Source organism: Zophobas morio, unplaced genomic scaffold, assembly GCF_036711695.1.
Source record: "Zophobas morio isolate AGI-343-1 ecotype UQ-CSIRO unplaced genomic scaffold, CSIRO_AGI_Zmor_V1 ptg000054l, whole genome shotgun sequence".
In the NCBI taxonomy this organism is placed as follows: domain Eukaryota; kingdom Metazoa; phylum Arthropoda; class Insecta; order Coleoptera; family Tenebrionidae; genus Zophobas; species Zophobas morio.
In genome coordinates this window covers 911,409-933,077 of record NW_026972159.1, presented here as the reverse complement: position 1 = coordinate 933,077, position 21,669 = coordinate 911,409, and the positions used below count along the sequence as shown (strand labels likewise).

The 21,669-nt window shown below is 30.0% G+C and overlaps 3 protein-coding genes across 3 annotated transcripts; all 3 read left to right on the top strand.

Moving 5' to 3' along the window:
- The first annotated feature begins 6 nt into the window (after positions 1 to 6).
- On the top strand, positions 7 to 2,347 carry LOC135142781 (transmembrane protease serine 3-like). The gene is made up of 12 exons (XM_064074527.1): positions 7 to 126; positions 171 to 351; positions 400 to 532; positions 584 to 691; positions 741 to 899; positions 952 to 1,095; positions 1,155 to 1,308; positions 1,361 to 1,541; positions 1,590 to 1,722; positions 1,773 to 1,880; positions 1,945 to 2,103; positions 2,154 to 2,347. Exons 1-12 carry the CDS (start codon positions 78 to 80, stop codon positions 2,298 to 2,300), a joined length of 1,656 nt encoding a protein of 551 aa, XP_063930597.1. The 5' UTR covers positions 7 to 77; the 3' UTR covers positions 2,301 to 2,347.
- A 226-nt stretch (positions 2,348 to 2,573) lies between these two features.
- On the top strand, positions 2,574 to 8,395 carry LOC135142914 (trypsin-2-like). Its single transcript, XM_064074728.1, has 5 exons — positions 2,574 to 2,700; positions 7,169 to 7,325; positions 7,378 to 7,519; positions 7,566 to 7,685; positions 7,731 to 8,395. The coding sequence occupies exons 1-5, from the start codon at positions 2,640 to 2,642 to the stop codon at positions 8,022 to 8,024; spliced, it is 774 nt and encodes a 257-aa protein (XP_063930798.1). The 5' UTR covers positions 2,574 to 2,639; the 3' UTR covers positions 8,025 to 8,395.
- A 5,304-nt stretch (positions 8,396 to 13,699) lies between these two features.
- Positions 13,700 to 14,956, top strand: LOC135142917 (trypsin-3-like). Its single transcript, XM_064074730.1, has 4 exons — positions 13,700 to 13,989; positions 14,050 to 14,218; positions 14,272 to 14,671; positions 14,723 to 14,956. The coding sequence occupies exons 1-4, from the start codon at positions 13,944 to 13,946 to the stop codon at positions 14,867 to 14,869; spliced, it is 762 nt and encodes a 253-aa protein (XP_063930800.1). The 5' UTR covers positions 13,700 to 13,943; the 3' UTR covers positions 14,870 to 14,956.
- Positions 14,957 to 21,669: the final 6,713 nt, after the last annotated feature.

Here is a 21,669-nt window from a genome sequence, read left to right as displayed (position 1 = left end):
GTCTGCCAGATATCACACTCGAGTGATCTGTCTGCTATAAATATACCTCCAGACGTCCAGACACTCACTTCGAAGAAATGTTACGTTACACAGTCGTCTTTCTTGTTCTAGTAGCTCTAGTTTCAGGTAACTCTTAGTTCCTCTATTCCAACAATAATGTTTTTCTCTAGGTGGTACCGTACCAACGAAACTGAAGAAACAGCGCCCCGATGGACGGATCATCGGGGGAACTAAAGCCACCATCGAGGACAACCCATGGCAAGTGTCTTTGGAAGCCTTCGGTTTGCACAACTGCGGTGGTTCTATAATTTCTGCAGACACAATTCTGACCGCTGCTCACTGCATTGATGGGTACTTAGACTTTGTGTCCATTTTGTTTTCACTAAAATCATTTTCTAGGGCGATTTCTGTGTTCTATGAAGTGGTTTCAGGAACTGCCGATCTTCTCCAAAACGGTACTCACTCCACGATTAAACAGACCATCGTCCATGAGGGTTACGATGGTTTGGGGCACGACGCCGCGCTCGTCATTGTAAGACTGAATTTTGGCTTTATAAAATTAGTAACAGTACGGTTTGTTTAGCTGAACGAGCCTCTGACTTTTGGGGACACCATCCAGGCAGTACCACTCACTGACGAAGATCCGGTTGCCGGTGACACCGTTAAAGTGACAGGATGGGGAGTACTATCGGTACGTCTTGATTTCAAACCACCAAAAGTACTAGGTTAGTTTTGAACAGGAATCGGATTTTTTCACACCGAACGACTTGTATGGTGTTGAGGTCACCATCGTCGATAGAAGCGAATGTGCTGCTGATTATGCAGACGTTGAAGGTGCGACTGTGGACGACACCATGGTGTGTGCTGGAGTACCAGAAGGAGGAAAAGACGCCTGCTCGGTAAAAACGACATTGTTATTTTTAGTTTGTAGTACTTATTTAGATTTTTTAGGGCGATTCTGGTGGTCCTTTGACTAAAGACGGCGTTTTGGTTGGGATCGTTTCGTGGGGTGTTGGGTGTGCGGAAGTGGGCTACCCAGGGGTTTACACGAGCGTCGCTTCGGTCAGGCAATGGATCAAAGATAACTCTGGAATATAGATAAAGTACCACTTATAAAATAATTAATTGATAAATTCTGTACATATACATAAAAATTGGTGAAAATTTTCACGTCTCTCATTTATCAACTTATCACACACTTGAATGATAATTGTTTGCACTATAAATATCACTCAAGTGCCCACCCAACCGATTCCAAAATGTTGCGCTACTCTATCGTGTTTGTTTTTGTAGTGACTTTAGTCTCAGGTAACTCGGTACTTTGTTAAAATTGTCACCAAACAACCAATTCTTTGGTCAGGTGGTGTGGTACCACCAAAATTGAGGCGACAGCGTCCCCATGGACGAATCGTGGGTGGGAATACGGAAACCATCGAAGACAACCCATGGCAAGTGTCTTTGCAAGTCTTCGGTTTGCACAATTGTGGTGGTTCCATTATTTCTGAAGACACCATTCTGACTGCTGCTCACTGCGTTGATGGGTAACTTGTATTTTTTCCATTTAAGTATGTACTAAAACTAGTTTCCAGTGTGCTTTCCCTCTTGTATGAAGTGGTTTCAGGAAGTGCGGACCTTCTAGGAAACCCGACTCGTTCCACCATCAAAGACACCATCGTCCATGAGGGGTACGACGGTTTGAGCAACGACTCCGCCCTCATTATTGTAAGACTTGTCATTATTTTTGGTAACAATAACTCCATTTTCGTCCACAGCTCAACGAACCTCTGACTTTTAGCGACACCACACAAGCAGTACCGCTGACAGATGAAGATCCGGTTGCTGGTGATACCGTGAAAGTAACCGGATGGGGAATTCTCAGTGTATGTTAATTCTATTTATTAATTACATAGCAAGGTGCCACAAAGTGTTGATTGTGTTGAACAGGAGGACGATGGTACCGCACCTACTGACTTATACGGTGTGGAGGTCACCGTGGTCGATCGAGACGAGTGTGCTGCTGACTACGCCGATGTCGAAGATGCCACGATTGATGCCACCATGGTGTGTGCTGGGGTTCCAGAGGGAGGAAAAGACTCCTGCTCGGTAAAACAAAACTTTGTGGCTGTTGTGGTTTTTTATTGTGTTGTTGTTAGGGAGATTCTGGTGGTCCGTTGACTAAAGATGGCGTCTTGGTGGGGATCGTTTCGTGGGGTGAGGGGTGTGCAGAGGTCGGCTATCCAGGAGTTTACACCAGTGTGGCTTCAGTGCGACAATGGATCAAGGATAACTCTGGAATATAGATGAAATGTTATGTAGTTACTGAATGCTGAATAAATTTTAAAACAACTATCTGTTTGTCACTGCACTGTGGAATAATTTAAACGACAACAACGGAATTTTTTTGCTACATGGTTTCTAAACAATTAAATATTCTGGTAATAAATTATTATCAAACATCACAAAATTGTCGTATGTGATGCAGTGGGACTATATATAGTAATCTATGTTTACTCTAGACTTTTGTTCTTTTGTGGGTTTTTATAAACAACACACAATATTTACCGCTTGAATTATAACAGGCTATCACTGTAAAAGATCAAATATTTATTTTTTCAGTACAGATAATCAGTAGCTTCAAGATGATACCGTTGAAACTTTTCTGTGTCGTAGTTATTTTAAGTGCGAATTTCATTCTTTCCGGTAAGTTTAATGATTTGATTATTTTATAATTTTAATTTATGTAGTCTTACGTGTGCACTATATAGTAATTTTATTTTTACTTCCCGAGAGGATATCGTAAGGTTATCGTAATCATGGTAAATTGCATTGTTAGTCAAAATTTATCCGTCCATTCCCCTCTCCCTCTCAGGAATTGATACAATTTTGTGAAATAACTGTTATTTAAATGTTAAAAAGTAAGATAGACCTGAACTTGTGACTTATGAATCCGTGTTGAATTTTTATCCTAGACATCGAGATTTTCAGAAAAAAAATTTATAACAACATTTTACAGTTTAACTTTGAAATTGAAAAATTGTTTTGGGATATTTTTAGTTATTTTGTTCTTCAATTTTTGGATTTTTCAATTTTTCAGTTTCTTTATTTTCAGTTTTTGGTTTTTTTTTTATTTTTGGTTTCTGAGTTTTTTATATTTCGTTTCTCAATTTTCCAATACATATTTTCGTTTTAAAATTTCTCATTTTTGGAGCTCCTAAATTTTTTATTTCTTGATTAACCAATTGTTTGTCTTTATAATTTCTCGGTTTTTTACTTTTCGATTTTTAGATTTTCGAATTTTCAATTTTTTTATTTTTTCGCTTCTCGAATTCTCTACTTTTCGATGTTTCGATTGCTCGACGTCCCAAATTCTCGATTTTTTCAGTTTTTTAATTCTTCAATTTTTCAATTGTCTGATTTTGAAATTTTTAATTTTTTTGATTCTTAAAATTTTTGGTTTCTTGATACTCCGATTCCTCCATTTTTTTACTTTTTCGATGTTTTAAATTTTACATTTTTCCGTTTCTCGATTTTTTCGATTATTTCACTTTTTCTATTTTTTTATTTTTTGTTTTTCGATTTTTCAACAACCAATTTCTCAATTTTTTGAAATTTCAATTATAGAATTATTGAGTTATTTGATTCAGCAATGTCAAAAATAGATTTAGCAGTTTTTCGATATTTCAATTTTGGGTTTTCCCAACATTTTGATTCTTACATTTTTGCTTTTTGGATTTCTCGACTTTTTACATTTCGATTTTTTAATTTTTCTAATTTCAAAATTTTCGATTTTTTGATTTCTCGATTTCCCTTCAACTCCCGATTTCTCAATTTTTCAATATTTCAGTTTTTGGATTTTTCAGTTATGTATTTCATTCTTCAATTTTCGACTTGTACAATTTTTAATTTTTCAATTTCTCCATTTGGCAATTTCTATATTAACAATTTTTGTTTTTTTTTTCATTTCCTTTACACAATTTTCTTATTTTTCGATTACCCAATTTTCCCATATTTCGATTTTACGATTTTTCCATTTTTGACGTTCCTGAATTTTCAATTTGTCGATTAATCGATTTTTCCTCTTTTCGTTTTCTCGATTTTTTGATTTTTAGATTACGATTTTAGGTTTTTTGATTTTCCCATTTTTCAATTTCTCGATTTTTTGACTTTTCGATGTTTCGATTGCTTGACGTATGGAATTCTCGATTTTTCAGTTTTTCAATTCTTCAATTATTCGAAATTTTCGTTTTTCATCTTTTTGAATTTTCAATTTTTCGTTTTCTAAAATTCTTGATTTTCGAATTTTGATTTCTTGAATTTTCAATTTTCGATTCATCAATTTTTCGACTATTTAATTTAATTTTTCGATTTTTTGACTTAATCTAGATTTAACAAGGTTTCGATTTTTCGATTGTACAAATTTTTGATTTTTCGATCTACCTTTTTTTTTAAATTTTTCAAATTTTCAATTTATAATTTTTGATTTTTCGATTTTTCAAGTTTTCGATTTTTGGACTTCTTGACTTTTCGATCTCTCAATGTTTTGATATTTTGATTTTTCGATGTTTCAATTTTCCTATTTATCAATTACCAACTTTTTCGATTTTTCGATTTTTTTCAGTTTATCGATTTTCCAATTTTTCGGTGTTTCTTTTTCAATTATTCAATTTTAATTTAATTTTAATTCTGTGTTCATTTAGTTATTCTTTAAATTTGTAATACCTCAATTCCAATTCCTCGATTTTTCAAGTTTTTAATTTATCCATTTTTGAACATTTCAATTTTAGGAATTCTTTAATTTTGGAATTCTTTAATTTTTCGATATTATGTTTCGATTTTTTGATATTTCGATTGCTGGATCTTTCAATTTTTCGACTTCTCGGTTTTTAAATTCCTCGTTTTTTTTTATTTTACGATTTTTCAGTGTTTCAGTTTTTTCGATTTCGGGATTTAACAAGATTTCGACGTTTCGATTTTTTGATTATTCAATTTTTGATTTTTCCTTTTTATTTTAAATTTTTTAAATTTTCAACTGTTAATTTTTGGTTTATCGATTTTGCGCTATTTGGATTTCTCAATTTTTCAGTTTTTCGACTTCTTGACTTGATTTCTCGATCTTTTTATGTTTCGATTTCCCGATTTTCCGCTTCTCAGGTTTTTCGACTTTTCGATTTTTTTTTTATTTATCTATCTTCCCATTTTTCAATATTTCTCTTTTCAATTTTTCTATTTCAGTTTTGGGATTTTTCAATTTCTCGATGTTTTAGTTTTTTGATTTTTTTAAATGTTCACAATTTTCGGTTTTACGATTTTCTGATTCTATTTATGTTTTTTAAATTTTTAATAATTCAATTTTTCGATTCCTCGACATCTCAGTTTTTCGATTTTTAAAATTTTTGGATTTTTCAATTCCTCGATTTTTTAATTTTTGGATTTAACATTTCGATGTTTCGGTTTTTCGATTGTTCAATTTTTCTGACTTTTCGATTTACAGCTTTCTTTTAATTTTAAATTTTTCTAATTTTCAATTTTTAATTTTTGATTTTTCGATTTTCTGCTATTTCAAGTTTCTTCTTTTCGACTTCTTGAATTTTTGATTTTTTGATTTTTAGATGTTGCGATTTTTAGATTTTCCGATTTCCAACATTTTGGATTTTTTTCTACTTTTCAATTTTTTCCGATTTATCGATCTTCTAATTTTTTGCATTCTCCCTTTCCAATTTTTCTATTTCAGTTTCGGAATTTTTCAATTTCTCGATTCTCCAGTTTTCGACTTTTTAACTTTCCACAATTTTCGATTTTAGGATTTTCTGATTTGTCGATTCAGTTATTTTTTAAATTTTTAAAACATCAATTTTTTTTATTTCTCCACATCTCAGTTTTTCGATTTTTTAAATTTTTGGAAATTTCGATTCCTCGATTTTTCCAGTTTTTTCGATTTTGTTGATGTTTCGATTGCTCGATCTTCAGATGTTTCGAACTCTCGGTTTTTAAATTCTTCGACTTTTTCGATTTCTAAATTTTTCAATTATTCAATTTTTGGATTTAACTAGATTTCGATTTTTCGATTCTTCAATTCTTTGATTTTTTTATTTATCGATTTTTTAATTTGAAATTTTCCAAGTGATCAATGTTTAATTTTTGATTTTACGATTTTATGCCATTTTGATTTCTCGATTTTCCGATTGCCCAGGTTTTTGGACTTTTCGGCTTTTCGATTTATCGATCTTCCAATTTTTCGATGTTTCACTTTTCAATTTCTCCATTTTAGTTTTTTGATTTTTTAGTTTTTCACTTTAAATTTTTCAAATTTTCAATTTTTAACTTTTGATTTTTCGGTTTTTGACTTCTTGACTTTTCCATTTCTGGACCTATTAAGGTTTCGATTTTCCGATTTTCCGATTTTTCGATTTGTTATTTCGATTTATCGATCTTCTAATTTTTCGATGTTTCCTTTTTCAATTTTTCGATTTCACTTTTGGGATCTTTCAATTTATCGATTTTTTAGTTTTTAGGTTTTTCAATTTTCGACCTTTTAAATACATATTCACAATTTTAGATTTTTTGATATTTCGATTTTATTTTTTTTATTTTTAATACTTCAGTTTTTCGATTTGCCCACATCTCGGTTTTTCGATTTTTAAAATTTTTCGAATTTTCGGTTTCTCGAATTTTCAAGTTTTCGATTTATAAATTTTTCAACATTCCGATTTTGGAGATTCTTCAATTCTTGGATTTTTCGATATTATAATTTTTCGAGTTTTTTGATATTTCAATTGTTGGACTTTTCGGATTTAGATATTTCGGTTTTTCAATTTTCCCATTTTCAAAATTATCAGAAAACAAAAATTGAATTGTTTATATATGTGTCACAGGAAAGTGTTTTATGATAACACAATAAACTAGGACAGGGTCACCGTCTGAACAAACCAATTGACCTATAGCCCAAAATTTAGAGATTTTTCCCACTTGTCACAATGATTAGACAAAACAATATCGTATTATCCTGTTATCAAACGTTATCTCACATCTTAAAATAGCATAAAGGTGCCTTCACAATAATCACTCATTCCGTTTTCCGCATTTGCGTTTCTGTTTGCGTCACATGTGCAAACAAATAATTAAGTACACTTTAGAGTTTAGACTGAATCTAAAGTCACCTTCATTTTAGCTAAAGCGTCACTCGACGGACGCATTATAGGAGGAAGCCCTGCAGACATTCACTATTTCCCCTACCAAGTGTCCATACAAAACAACAAAGGCCACCAGTGTGGTGGCTCCATCATCCACAAAAGCTTCATCTTAACGGCAGCTCATTGTTTAGAAGGGTACCACTTCCAAAAAACAAATAAATTCAAAAAATAACAACACAACTTCCAGGGAACCCGTCAAATCGTTAAAAATAAGAGCCGGCAGCCACTTTTCCAACAAAGGAGGAACCATCAGACATGTTTGTGGCGCCACTAGCCACCAAAATTACACAGGAAAGGGCTACTACGACTACGACATCGCCGTCCTTAAAGTAAAGTACATCAAAGTTTGACTCATCACCACTATTTATATTGTAGTTATGCAACCCGTTAATCTTCGGCGACACGATTTTGCCTATAGCCTTACCGGAATTTAACGAACCCATCGATGTCTCCACACCAGCTACAGTGACCGGGTGGGGGACTACAACACAAGAGGTAAATTAATCACACAGCCAACTATAACCCAACTTTTTCTTGCAGTCTAGCGTATTTTCCCCACGTCTCCAAAAAATCTCCCTCGTCGTCCACGACCAAAACACCTGTCGCAAAAAATACAAAGGTTTGGCAGAAATTACGCCTCGAATGTTCTGTGCTGGGTGTCAAAAAGCTGTGTGCGATTCCTGCTACGGAGACTCGGGCGGAGCGCTCTTCGCCAAGGGAAAGCAAGTCGGGATCGTGTCCTGGGGTTACGGGTGTGCCGAAAAGAATTATCCAGGGGTGTATTCACGGGTGGCTAAATTCCGAAAATGGGTTAAAAACAAAACTGGGGTGTAATGTAATTAACATTCAACTATTTCTCTAGCAGTTTAATCATAACCTAACTTTTTAATAGTTATTCGCATCGAGTTAATTATTTGGCTTTAATAGAATGTAATTAGAGTAAGTTTTCGTTGGTTTGCACTCATTAAACTTTCCTAACTGATGATAAATATTTAGCGTGCATATTATAATTGGGTTCATTGATTGTGGTAACCACAATGGATTATTATCTATTCGGGAAAAATTGAAATTAAGTTTGAGAGTTGAATTCTAGGAAAAGATTTATGGGGCTAATAATTAAGGAATTAGGTTATCTGCATTTATCACTAACATTTATAAATAGTGAACAGCATTACTTACATTGTTAGAGTCTTTGAAATAAAGCGTTTGTTAAAGATTAAATTGAGTTGTTTTATTGATTGATATTGCTACTAAGAATGAAGATAATACCTGCCATTAATAATGATATAATAATGCCAGACATAACTCTGTTTCATAATAAAAGCATCTTCGACATCCTGCTTACAGAATTTTTATTAAAAATATCGTAAAAAAAATCATTTGAATGAAAATAAGAAACAGACAATTCTTGGAGAAGTTAAAATCTGGGAAAAGTGATATCAGGAGGATAAAAATATGCTAATTATCCCAGACGATAGATTTTTTATCAATTGAAATATCACAACGTTGTAATAGCTAGATTTAATGACAAGTTAACTGTATACAAAATATTATTATATTATTCTTGATTCACGAATTACTAAATCACTACGAATTAAAATTACGTTAAATTAATTATTAAACATTCAAAAACTGAAAAACCGAAAAATTTAAAGATCTAAAATTGAAAATTCGACAAATAATAATAAATCAAAATCTGGGATAATCTAAACATTTTAAATTGGAAAACAGAAAAATTAAAAAATTAAAAATCGAAAATTGCAAATTGAAAATTTCAAATTGAAAAATTGGAAAATTATTATCAATCGAAAAACAGAAAAACCGAAAAATTGAAAAATCAAGAAACTGAATAAATGATTAAACAAAAAATTAGAGTCTAAAACTCCAAATATTGTTAAATCTACAAATAAAAAATCGAAAAATTAAATACCAAAATATGTACTGAAGAACCGAATCATTGAAAATTACAAAAATCAAAAATAGAAAATAATATTTAAACATTCAAAAGTTGAAAAATCGAAAAGTCTAAAATTGAAAACACTAAAAATAATAGACGGAAAAAAAGAAAACTAGAAAAATAGTAAAATCTAAGATTTATAAAAACTAAAAATTACAAACCGAAAACTTGAAGAAACTACAAACACGAAAGATTGCAAATCCAAGAATTGAAGAAGCGAAGAAATGAAAAATTGGAAAGTTGAAAAGTCGAAAAATTAAAAATTAATACACTCAAAAACCGAAAAAATTAAAAAAACGAAAAATTAAAATATCTACAAATCGAGCAATCAAAAAATAGAAAAAATGTAAAATCGAAAATTGCAAAACAGAAAATTTCAAAGCGAAAAATTGAAAAATTATCGGTGGAAAAACAGAAAAAACGAAAAATTGGGAAATTAAGAAACTGAAAAATTGAATATTTGATAAAACGAAAAATTAAAGTATCCAAAAATTTGAAGACCGATAAATTGACAAATTTAAAGTCGAAAACTCCATTTATTGTAAGTCACAAATTAAAAATCGAAAAATTAAATTCGGAAATATGTACTGAAGAATCGAATAATTGAAAATTATAAAAATCGAAAATAAAAAAATTTTAACATTCAAAAGTTGAATAATCGAAAAATTGGAAAGTCTAAAATTGAAAACCCTAAAAATAACGGAGAAGTTATATAATCTAAACGTTTTAAATTGGATAATTGAAAAATGGAAAAAGTTAAAATTAAAAGTCAAAAATCAAAAAAATTAAAAAACGAAAAATTAAAATATCTATAGATTGAAGAAACAAGTAATCGAAAAACTGAAAAATTTAAGTTGGAAAATCGAAAAAATAGAAACGGTATAAAATCGAAAATTACATATTGAAAATTTCAAATAGAAAAATTGAAAAATTACAAACGGTAAAAACACAAAAACCGAAAAATTTAAAAATAAAGAAACTGAAAACATGAAAAATTGATAAAACCAAAAACTAGAGGACCGAAAAATTAAAAAACTTTAAAGTTGAAAGCTCCAAATATTGTAAGTAAAAAATTAAAATTCGAAAAATTAAATACCGAAATATGTACAGAAGAACCAAATCATTGAAAATTATAAAAATCAAAAACAGACAAATTTATAAAGGATGAAAAATCGAAAAAGTAAAACGTCTAAAATTGAAATCTCTAAAAATAACACACGGAAAATAGTAACATTGTAAACTGGAAAATTAAAAAATTCAAAAATGAAAAAAAAATTCAGAACCGAAAACTCGAAAAATTTAAGATCTAACATTAAAACATTAAAAAAAATAAAAATTACCAACCGAAAATTTGAAGAAACCAAAAAAACCAAAAATTGCAAATCCAAGAATTGAAAAATTGAAAAGTTGAAAAAACGAAAAATTACAAAATTAAGAAACTCAAAAATCGAAAAAATGAAAAAACGAAAAATTACAGTACATATGAACAAATTGAAGAATCAAGAAATCAAAAATTGATAAAATTTAATAGTTGAAAAATCGAAAAATAGATAAATGTAAAATCGAAAAATGCAAATTGAAAATATTTAAAATCGAAAAACTGAAAAATTACCAATTGGAAAATAGAAAAATCGTATCCAAAAATTTTAAGAACCGAATCTTGAAAATTATAAAAATCAAAAATAGAAAAATTTAAACATTCAAAAGTACAAAAATCAAAAAATTGAAAATTATAAAAATAACAGACGGAAAACTGATATAATCTGAACTTTTGAAATTGGAAAATTGAAAAATTCAAAAGACGAAAAAAAGAAAATTAAAAAATTTAAAACCGAAATTTCGAAAAATTGTAAGATCTAACATTTATAAAAACTAAAATTTACAAACCGAAAAGTCCAAGAAACCAAAAAAATGAAAGATTACAAATAGAAGAATTGAAGAAGCGAAGAATATGAAAAAATTGGAAAGTTGAAAAATCAAAAAATAAAAATTAAGAAACTCAAAAATCGAAAAAATGGAAAGAACGAAAAATTAAAATATCTACAACTGAAGAATTCGAGAAATCGAAAACTTGGAAAATTTGATGGTTGAAACATCGAAAAAGAGAAAAAGTGTAAAATCGAAAATTACGAAGTGAAAATTTGCCAATTGACAACAGAAAAATCGAAAATTTGTAAAATAAAGAAACTGAAAAATTGATAAAACCAAATTTTAAAGTTTCCAAAAATTTGAAGACGAAAAACTGAAAAATTTAAAGTCGAAAACTCCAAATATTGAATGGCACAAATTAAAAATCGAAACATTAAATATCGAAATATGTACTGAAGAACCGAATATAAAAAATCAAAAATAGAAAAATTTAAACATTCAAAAGCTGAAAATTCGAAAAATTAAAATGTCTGAAAACTCTTAAATTGAAAAATTCAAAAGTTGAAAAAAAAAAATTAATGAAAAATTTTTAACTGAAAACTCGAAACATTGGAAGATGTAACATTTATAGAAACTGAAAATTAAAAACCGAAAAGTTGAAGAAACCAAAAAAACGAAAAATTTGCAAAACGAAGAATTCAAGGAGCGAAGAACTGAAAAATTGAAAAATTGAAAAATTAAAAATTAAGAAACTCAAAAATCGAAAAAATGGAAAACGGGAAACTAAAATACCTAAAAATTGAAAAATCGATAATTCGAAAAATTTCAAAATAAAGAAAATGTAAAATCGAAAATTTGAAAACTTACGAATTGAAAACAGATAAACCGAAAAATTGAAAGATCAAAAAACTGAAAAATTGGAAAATTGATAAAACAAAAATCACAGTATCAAAAAATTTGAAGGCCCAAAAATTGAAAAATAAATAAAGTAAGTCACTAATTAAAAATTGATAAACTAAATACTGGAAACATGTACTGAAGAACAGAACCAATGAAAATTATAAAAATCAAAAATAGAAATATTTAAACATTCTAAAGTTAAAAAATCTAAAATTGAAAACTCCAAAAATAACAGACGGAAAAGTGATATAATGTAAAAAAACAAATTTGGAAAATTGCAAGATGTAACATTCATAAAAACTAAAACTTACAAACCAAAAAGCTGAAGAAACCAAAAACAAAAAACCAAAGATTGCAAATCGAAGAATTGAAGCAGCGAAGTATTATTAAGAAGAAGAAATTGACAAAAGTTGAAAAATCGAAAAATTAGAAATTAAAAAACTCAAAAATCGAAAAAATTGAAAAAACGAGAAATTAAAATATCTACAAATTGAAGAATGGAGAAATCGAAAAATAAAAAAATATAAAATCGAAAATTGCAATTTGAAAATCTCAAAATGAAAATTTCAACGAAAAATTGAAAAATTACCAATCAAAACACGAAAAAAAACGGAAAATTGAAAAATAAAGAACCTGAAAAATTGAAAAATTGATACAACGAAAAATTGATGTATCAAAAAATTTTAAGACCAAAAAATTGAAAAGTCTAAAATTGAAAACTCTAAATATAACAGGCGGAAAAATAATATAATATAAAAATTTTAAATTGAAAAATTGAAAAATTTAAAAGATTGAAAAAAAGAAAAATTAAAAAATCTACAACCGAAAACTCGAAAAATTGTTAAGATCTAGCATTTATAAATAAAAACTAAAAATTCCCAACCGAGAAATTGAAGAAACCAAAAAAATGAAAAAATACTAATCGAAAAACAGAAAAACCGAAAAATTGAAAAATTGACAAATTAAGGTTAAGACCTGAAAATTGAAAATCAAAAAAATGAAGAAACGAAGAAACGAAAAACTGAAAAAACGAAATATTAAAATATCTAAAAATTAAAGAAGCGAAAAATCAATTAAAAATTCAGTAAATGAAAAACTTTGATTTAAAAAAAATTGGAATATATCAAGATAGGGTAAAAACAAAGCGGGTGTAATTAACATTCAACAATTTCTCTAGCGTCCTAACCATAATCTAACTTTTTAATTGTTAATTATTTAACTTTAATTGAATGCAGAGTAAGTTAATTTCAGTGGTTTTACTGAATGTGGTAACCACAATGGTCTATTTATTCGGGAAAAATTGAAATTAAGTTTGACAGTTGACTTCAAGGAAAAGATTTATGGAGCTTACAATTAATTACTTTATCTACATTTATTATCAACATTTATAAACATTGTTAGAAAATCTACAATAAAGCGTCTGTTCAAGATTAAACTAAATTGTTTTGCTTGATATTGCTACTGAGAATGTGACAATAGCTCCAGATAATATCTTCCCTCAGTAATGATATAACAACGAAACATGTAACTCTGTTCCATAATAAAACCATCTACGACATCCTGTTTACAGGATTTTTAAAATTTCGCTGAACGAAGATAACAAAATCATAAACAATTCTAGACGAACGTAAAATCTAGGAAAAGTGATGCAGGAACAATAAAAATACATTCACTATCCCAGACAACAGTTTCCTTATCAGTTGAAATATCAGTGTTGTAACAACTGCATTTAATGACAACTATGAGTTACAAGGTCATATGTCTACTTATCACTGATTATAAATATTCACGTAAATCATGGGTTTGTTGATTGATAAGAAAACTCTCGAACAAAGGTAGTCAAAAATTTGCAAGTGATTATTTCCGCTATTGGAATTTCCCAAGAACAGGTGAGATTAAGGAGGACTATATAGATATGATAACTCTATCTGTGCGTACAAGTGTTTGAGTTTGGCATTCTTTACGTCAACAAGTGCATTGTGGAAGCAATATTGATTCTAGTGAGTTGTGCAACATCAAAAACAGAAATGAGTATTGTTTGTTTTTGGGTCCTTGGGGTAGTCCTTCTCGCAGGTGAGTGGATCCTTGGACTAAATTAATAAAACTGAATAAAAATCCTTAACTACTTTCTAGGTACTGACGCCCGCAAACCTCCCATAGACGGCCGAATTGTAGGTGGTAAGGCAACCACCATCGAAGAACACCCCTTCCAAGTGTCCGTCATCTACGTCGACAGCCACTACTGCGGCGGTTCCATCTTGAACTCCAACTACATATTAACAGCAGCCCATTGCACTAACCAGTAAGTTTACCCCAAAATCCCACCTGTTTCAACTTTCACCCAATCAAAAACAGGGTTGCAGCCCAAAACCTCTACATCCGAGCCGGATCGACGATAATGAACGAAGGTGGACAGCTACGCCAAGTGGAGAAATATTTCCAGCACGAAAAGTTTGACCCGGTTACCTACGACTACGATATCTCCATTTTGAAGTTATCAGAAGGGTTGATTTTTGGGGATGGTGTGGCAGCTGTTGATTTACCACCACAGAGTGAAGATGATGTTCCTGGAGATATCATGGGGACGGCTACGGGGTGGGGAAGGTTGTCGCTTAATGGTCCTCTACCTTTAGAATTGCAAGAAGTTGATTTGCCGACTCTTAAGCCTGATATTTGTAGGCTGGTGTATGGTCCTAGTATGACGTCGAGGATGCTTTGTGCTGGGTATATACAGGGTCAAAAGGATACTTGCCAGGTTTGAAAAAATTCAAGTTTTTTTGTTTGTATATAATTTTGTGTCTTGAAGGGCGATTCTGGAGGTCCGTTTGTCGGTGATGGGGTTCTTATTGGAGTTACGTCGTGGGGTGATGGATGTGGGGCCCCTCAGAGTCCTGGGGTTTACGTCAAAGTGCAGTATTTTAGAGAATACATTGATAATATCATCAACAGCTAGACTAAACTTTGTGGATTTGTTTTTACCTGATTTTTATGGTTGTGTTTACGATTTTTTGTGAAATAATAATTTATTGTTATTAAACTAGTCTACCTAGTTTGTCTCGTTATAAGTCACCATAATAGGCCCTATAGGTGCGAAGAATTGTATCCCTGTTTATCCCTTTAAAATTTGTGTTTCCTTTACCGATTCATTTATATTTCAATCATGCCGGCTTACTGCACAATATGTAGTTCTGGTGTAACGCCATCTACACCCCATCTTAAATGTAGTGTTTGTAATAAATACTACCACATCAAATGTTACACTGAAGATGTGCCTGACGCTTACTCCGATGCATCTTGGGTATGCAAAGCTTGTTCCTTGTCCAACGCTTTGTCAACACCCATCACTCTATCTGCTATTGAAAACATAATTGAGAAGCAGTTTCTAAAATTTAAGGCTGATATTATGATTGAAATGTCACAAATTATAGATAGTAAACTTGTTTTAGTCAACAACAGAATGTCCGAGATCGAAAACAATATGCATAGATTGCAAACTGAAATTAATGAAATTAGAGAGTCAGCTCCAAACAACGAAGCTACCAATAACATCGATGACGTAGCTCGGGAAATCTGTGATCGAAATGAACGCAGCAAAAATGTTATTTTGTATAACATACCTGAATCCGTTGCTAATTCAGTCGAAGTCAAGGTTATGGACGATCTAAAACAAGTTGTCTCTATTGTGGAGCCTTTGGGTAAGTTTCCAAAACCAAAAAAGATTTTTCGTTTGGGTATTCCCAAACCCAATGCACCACGCCCTTTAAAGATGGTTTTCGAAGATTGTGAAGAAGCCCAATTATATTTGCGTTCGAATAAAACTAACCCCAACAAGAAATTCCACTTTCGAGCGGATCTTACTAGACTTCAAAGAGCTAAAAACTATGCGGTGATTGAAGAAATTAATCTTCGAAAATCACGGGGTGAATCAGATCTGAGGTTAATTTATAACAACAATGTTGCTCAAATCACTCGTGCTAATAAAGGAAGAAGGAGTCAACATTTAAACTAACTTCGTCACCCAATTACCTTAAATGTTCTCAGTGCTTTTACCAAAATGTTAGAGGCTTGCGATCTAAATGTGTACAATTTTTTAATTCAGTAGCTGCAAGTGAATATCATTTTATAGCAGTCACCGAGACATGGATCACACCGGATATCTCCAGTAGTGAATTATTTCCAGCTAATTTTGTTATTTATCGGCAGGATCGAAATTTGGATTCTCTTAATGTAACTAGAGGTGGCGGCGTTCTTCTTGCTGTCGATAGCCTCTACAACTCAGTACGTATTGATCTATCTTCTATCACAACCTTGGTTCCAAGCATTGATATTGTTGGCGTTAAAATTACGGGTAAATCAAAATTTTTAATGTTTGTAATTTATATTCCACCTACAATTGCTTTTGATGACTTCTACTTGTTTTTTGAATCCTTCATGAACTTAAATATCATCCAGAACGACAAATTAATAATATTAGGTGACTTCAACACTCCCTGTTTTGTAGATGGCTTAAAAAATCGATCTAGTTCTGTCCTAACTAATTTTAAAGAATTCTTCAATTTGATCCAACTTAATTGTATTTGTAACAGCTACAACAAGTATCTAGACTTAGTGTTCTCCAATATTAATTGTAAAGTAAGTAAAGCAGATTCCCCGTTAGTGGTTGAAGATAAACATCACCCAGCACTGGTTGTGGACTGTTATGTAGATGATCAGTTTAAGCCCAATTTTGCGATGAACACGGAAAAATTAACATATAATTTTAAGAAAGCCAATTATCATTTAATGTACAAGCTCTTTTCAGAGACTGACTGGTCTTTCATAAACTCAATCTGTGATGTCAATCAAGCCTGCACCGGGTTTTATGACTGTATATATAAAGTATTTGAAAAGTCGGTACCAAAGTTTAAAGTTAGGCCTCCATCTCGTAAAAGTTATCCTCCTTGGTTCACTGGTGACATTATTGCCTGCATTCGTAATAAATCGATGGCACATCGTAACTACATAAGATTTAAAACGCCATACTATTATAACATCTTCAAGTCATATCGTTCCCAGCTCAACATTTTAATCGACACAGCATACAAGAATTATATTTCTAATATCGAGAACAGCGTCTCCACAAATCCAAAAAAATTTTGGGCTTTCGTACATGGCAAAAAAGGTCACTCTAAAATTCCAGGCGTAATGGAATACAATGATACCGAGCTTACATCACCGCTATCTATAGTTGAAGGATTTGCGCACTATTTTAACAGTGTTTATACCAACTCTAATCCGCTTACTTCTTCTTCCAATTCTAAAACTAGGTCGTCTGTCTTGGTTAATCTTGAAACCATATCAGAAAAGGATGTTCTTACAGCACTAAAAAGTTCTAAAGACTCTTTTACTATGGGACACGATGGTGTGCCCAGCTTCCTTCTAAAGGACTGTGCTTATGTTTTTATTAAACCTTGTTTATATTTATTTAATTTAATATTAAGGTGTGGTGTCTTTCCTGTTATTTGGAAAAAGGCAATCGTTTGTCCGATATTTAAAAAAGGAAATCAATCGAAAATTGTCAATTACAGACCCATTTCGCTGCTTTGTAATTTTGCTAAAGCATTCGAGTCGATTTTATTTAAACACATTTATGCTTCGACCAAAACCAATTTGTCACCGTTTCAGCACGGGTTCATGGAGAAACGCTCTACAATTTCTAATCTAGCATCTTTTACACAGTATACATCTGAGGCCATTGACAAAAAAAAGCAGGTAGATACCATATATCTTGATTTTCAAAAAGCATTCGATCAAATCGATCACTATTTACTAATCGATAAGCTTGAGCACTTTGGATTCTCTGACAGACTTATCCAACTTTTTACTTCATACATTTTCGACCGTGAACAGTATATTCGATATCGCAATTTTACATCTACTGTTATCAAACCTACTTCAGGTGTTCCCCAAGGATCGAACCTTGGACCACTTTTATTTTTATATTTTATTAATGATATCGTTGATAACATCTCTTGTAAAAAGTTAATGTTTGCAGATGATTTAAAACTTTTTTTCCAAATCAACTCGATACAGGATTGTCTAAATCTACAAAACAATTTAACAGCTGTTGTTAATTGGTGCTCAGTTAATCGACTTTACTTAAATCTTGATAAATGCTCCATCGTAACTTACTCAAGAAAACATGATGATATACTCTTTTCTTACAATATAGATGGTACTTTAATTAAGCGATGTGAGTCTATTAAAGATCTTGGTATCCTCTTTGATTGTAAGCTTAGTTTTGTCGATCATATAAATGATATGGTTTCCAAATGCTTTCGGACGTATGGATTTATTTACAGAAATTGTCGTGACTTTAAGCGTGTCGACACGTTACAGGCTCTATTTTTCGCACTAGTCAGATCGAGAATTGAATATGGTGCCTTAATTTGGTTTCCAATTTATCAAAACCATATTGATCATATAGAATCGGTTCAACGCTTGTTCTTAAAATTTATGTCTTTTCTTTTGGATGGGGTCTATCCTTGTCGAGGATATGACCACTCGTTATTATTATTAAGATTTAATTTTTTATCATTACATAAAAGACGAATTATTATCGCCATTAAATTTTTGTTTTTTTTAGTTAGAAATCAAGTAGACTGCCCTGAATTGCTTCATTATTTAAATTTTCTTGTACCAAGAATTAGTGCACGACATAATCATGTATTTTATTGTACTGCTGACAGAACTAACGTTTTAAGAAGATCTCCAGTTAGTATTATGTGTAGTTATTTCAATCAAATTTCACACTTATGCGATATAAATTTCGACTCTATTAACAAAATTGTTAGTTGTGTTAAGCAATCATTATATGGGTAGAATTTTCTTTTCTTTTTAGTTTTACTTTCTTGTTATTGTTAATTTTTAATTTTAATTTTTAGTTTTTCCTGTAATTGGGTGTAACCCCGTTGGAAAAAATAAAATAAAATAAAAAAAAAAAATAAAAAAAAATAAAAAATAAAGATTATTTTGTTGACATGCCGTTTTTTTTTATTAATCGAAAATAATATACAAAATTGGGTATCATTTAAAATTGCGTTTGCAAACATTAAAAATCTAAATATTAGAGAAACGAAAAATTGAAACATTTTAAGTAGAAAACTCGAAAAGTTACAAATTGAAACATTGTAAGAACTAAAAATTAAAATATAAAAGAAGCGAAAATCGAAAAATTCAATAGTTGAAATTTCGAAAATTCGAAAAAATGTGAAATTGAAAAATCAAAAAACTAAGAAATTGATGAAAATTGGAAAATTTGAAGTTGGAAACTCGAAATGTGTCTATAATTTGTAAAATCAATAAATTGAAGAAAGAAAAGATTGCAAAAATTGAAAACTGAAAAATTAAATGTCGAAATATGTATTGGAAGAACGCATCATTGAAAATTAGGAAAACGTTCAAAGTGGAAAAATCGAAAAATTGAAAAGCCGAAAATCGAAAATTCAAAAAGTCACATATCGGAAAGGGGTAAAATCTAAAAATTTCAAAATGACAATTAGACAAATTCAAAATATGAAAAAATGTTAAGTGTCCAAAAATTGAAAAAGAGAAAATTCGAAAAATTGGAAAATTCAAAAGGTGTAATAAAGAGAAATTGAAAAGCAGAAAAACTGTAATTAGTAAAATTACAAATCAAACATTGAAGGCAAGAAAAAACGAAAAATCGAAAGGAGAAAAAATGAAAAAAAAGGAAGACCAAAAAATTGAAAAATTGAAAGTCGAAAACTAGCAAAATTGTAAGATCTAAAAGAAGCAGAGAATTAAAAAAGCGAAAATTTAAAACCGAAAAATTAAAAAACGACAATATGAAAAAAAAAAGAAAAATTACGAACTCGAAGGCGAAAAATTGACAAACTACAGAATTAGCAGATAGAAGAAGTCAAAATGTACATGAAAAATCGAAAATTGAAAACTGAAAAAGTTACACATCGGAAAGTGGTAAAATCTAAATATTTCAAATTAAAACATTGAAAAATTCAAAAGACGAAAAAAAGAAAAAAATTAAAACTGAAAACTCGAAAAATTGTAAATCGAAAAATGGAAGAAGCGAAAAATTAAAAATCAAAAATCGAAAAAATTGAAAAAACAAAAAATATCAGTTTCTAAAAATTAAAAAAAAGAAAATTTGACAAATTGAAAAATTCAGAAAGTGAAAAAAAGAAAAATTGAAAAACCGAAAAATTGTGATTAGGAAAATTGCAAATCAAAAATTAAATGAAGGAAAAAACGAAAAATCGAAGGCTGAGAACCTCAAAAATCGAAAAAAAGAAAAAACGAAAAAGGAAAAACCAAAAAAATGAAAAATTGAAAGTGGAAAACTCGAAATATTGTAAGATTTAAAATTTCTAGAAACTAAAAATTGCAGATCGAAACGATGAAAAAACGAAGAACTGAAAAATTGCAAATCAAAAAATTGAAGAAGCAGAGAATTGGAAAGGTGAAAATTAAAAACCGAAAAATTAAAAATCGACAAAATAAAAAAACGAAAAATTACAATCAACTCTGTTACCTTCAATAGTTAACTTTAAAGTTTAGTTTAATTTGCATAGAGTACCCATAGGGTTTTTTTCCCTCTACTCTGTAATTTCTCTGTTAAATAAATAAATAAATAAATAAATAAAATAAAATTTAAGTAACGAAAAATCGAAAATTGAAAAGAATTAAATTGAAAACTCAAAAAGTTTCACATCAAAAAGTGGGAAAATCTAAAAATTTCAAATCAATAAACTGTAAAATTCGAAAGATGAAAAAAAGAAAAATTTAAAACCGAAATTCGAAACTTTGCAAATCGAAAAATTGAAGAAGCGAAGAATTGAAAAATTGAAAAGTCGAAAAATCCAGAAATCAAAAAAATTTAAAAACAAAAAATATTAGTCTCTAAAAATTAACAAAGAGAAAATGTAACAAATTGGAAAATTCAAAAAGTGAAAAAAAGAAAAACTAAAAAAGGAAAAATTGTAATTAGGAAAATTGCAAACGAAAAATTGGAGTAAAGGAAAAACGAAGAATCGTAAGTTGACAAACTGAAAGTTCGAAAAAACGAATAAAAAGACCGAAAATTTAAAAATTACAAACTCGAAAGCGAAAAATTGAAAAATTGGAAATCAAAAAATTGAAGAAATGGAAAAACGAAGAATCAAAAATTGAAAAAGTAAATCAAAACATTGATGGAAATTCTAAATGTACATAAAAAATGGAAAATTGAAACCTCAAAATTTTACACATCGGAAAGTGGTAAAATCTAAAAATTTTAAATTAAAAAATTGAAAATTTCACAAGATGAAAAAAAAATTAAAAGAAAACTGGAAAATTTGCAAATCGATAGATTGAAGAAAAGAAAAATTGAAAATTTGAAATCGAGGAACTCGATAATCGAATAATGAAAAAACAAAATATCAGTCTCTACAAATTAAAAAAGAAAAAATTGACAATAAAAAGACCGAAAAATTGAAAATTACAAACTCGAAAGCGAAAAATTGAAAAATTGCAAATTAAAAAATTCAAGAAATGGAAAAACGAAAAATCAAAAATTGAAAAAGTGAAAAATCGAAACATTGAAATAAATTCAATATGTACATTAAAAATCGAAAATTGAAAACTCAAAATTTTACACATCGGAAAGTGGTAAAATCTAAAAATTTTAAATTAAAAAATTGAAAAATTCAGAAGAAGAAAAAAACAAAAAATTAAAACTGAAAACTCGAAAAATTG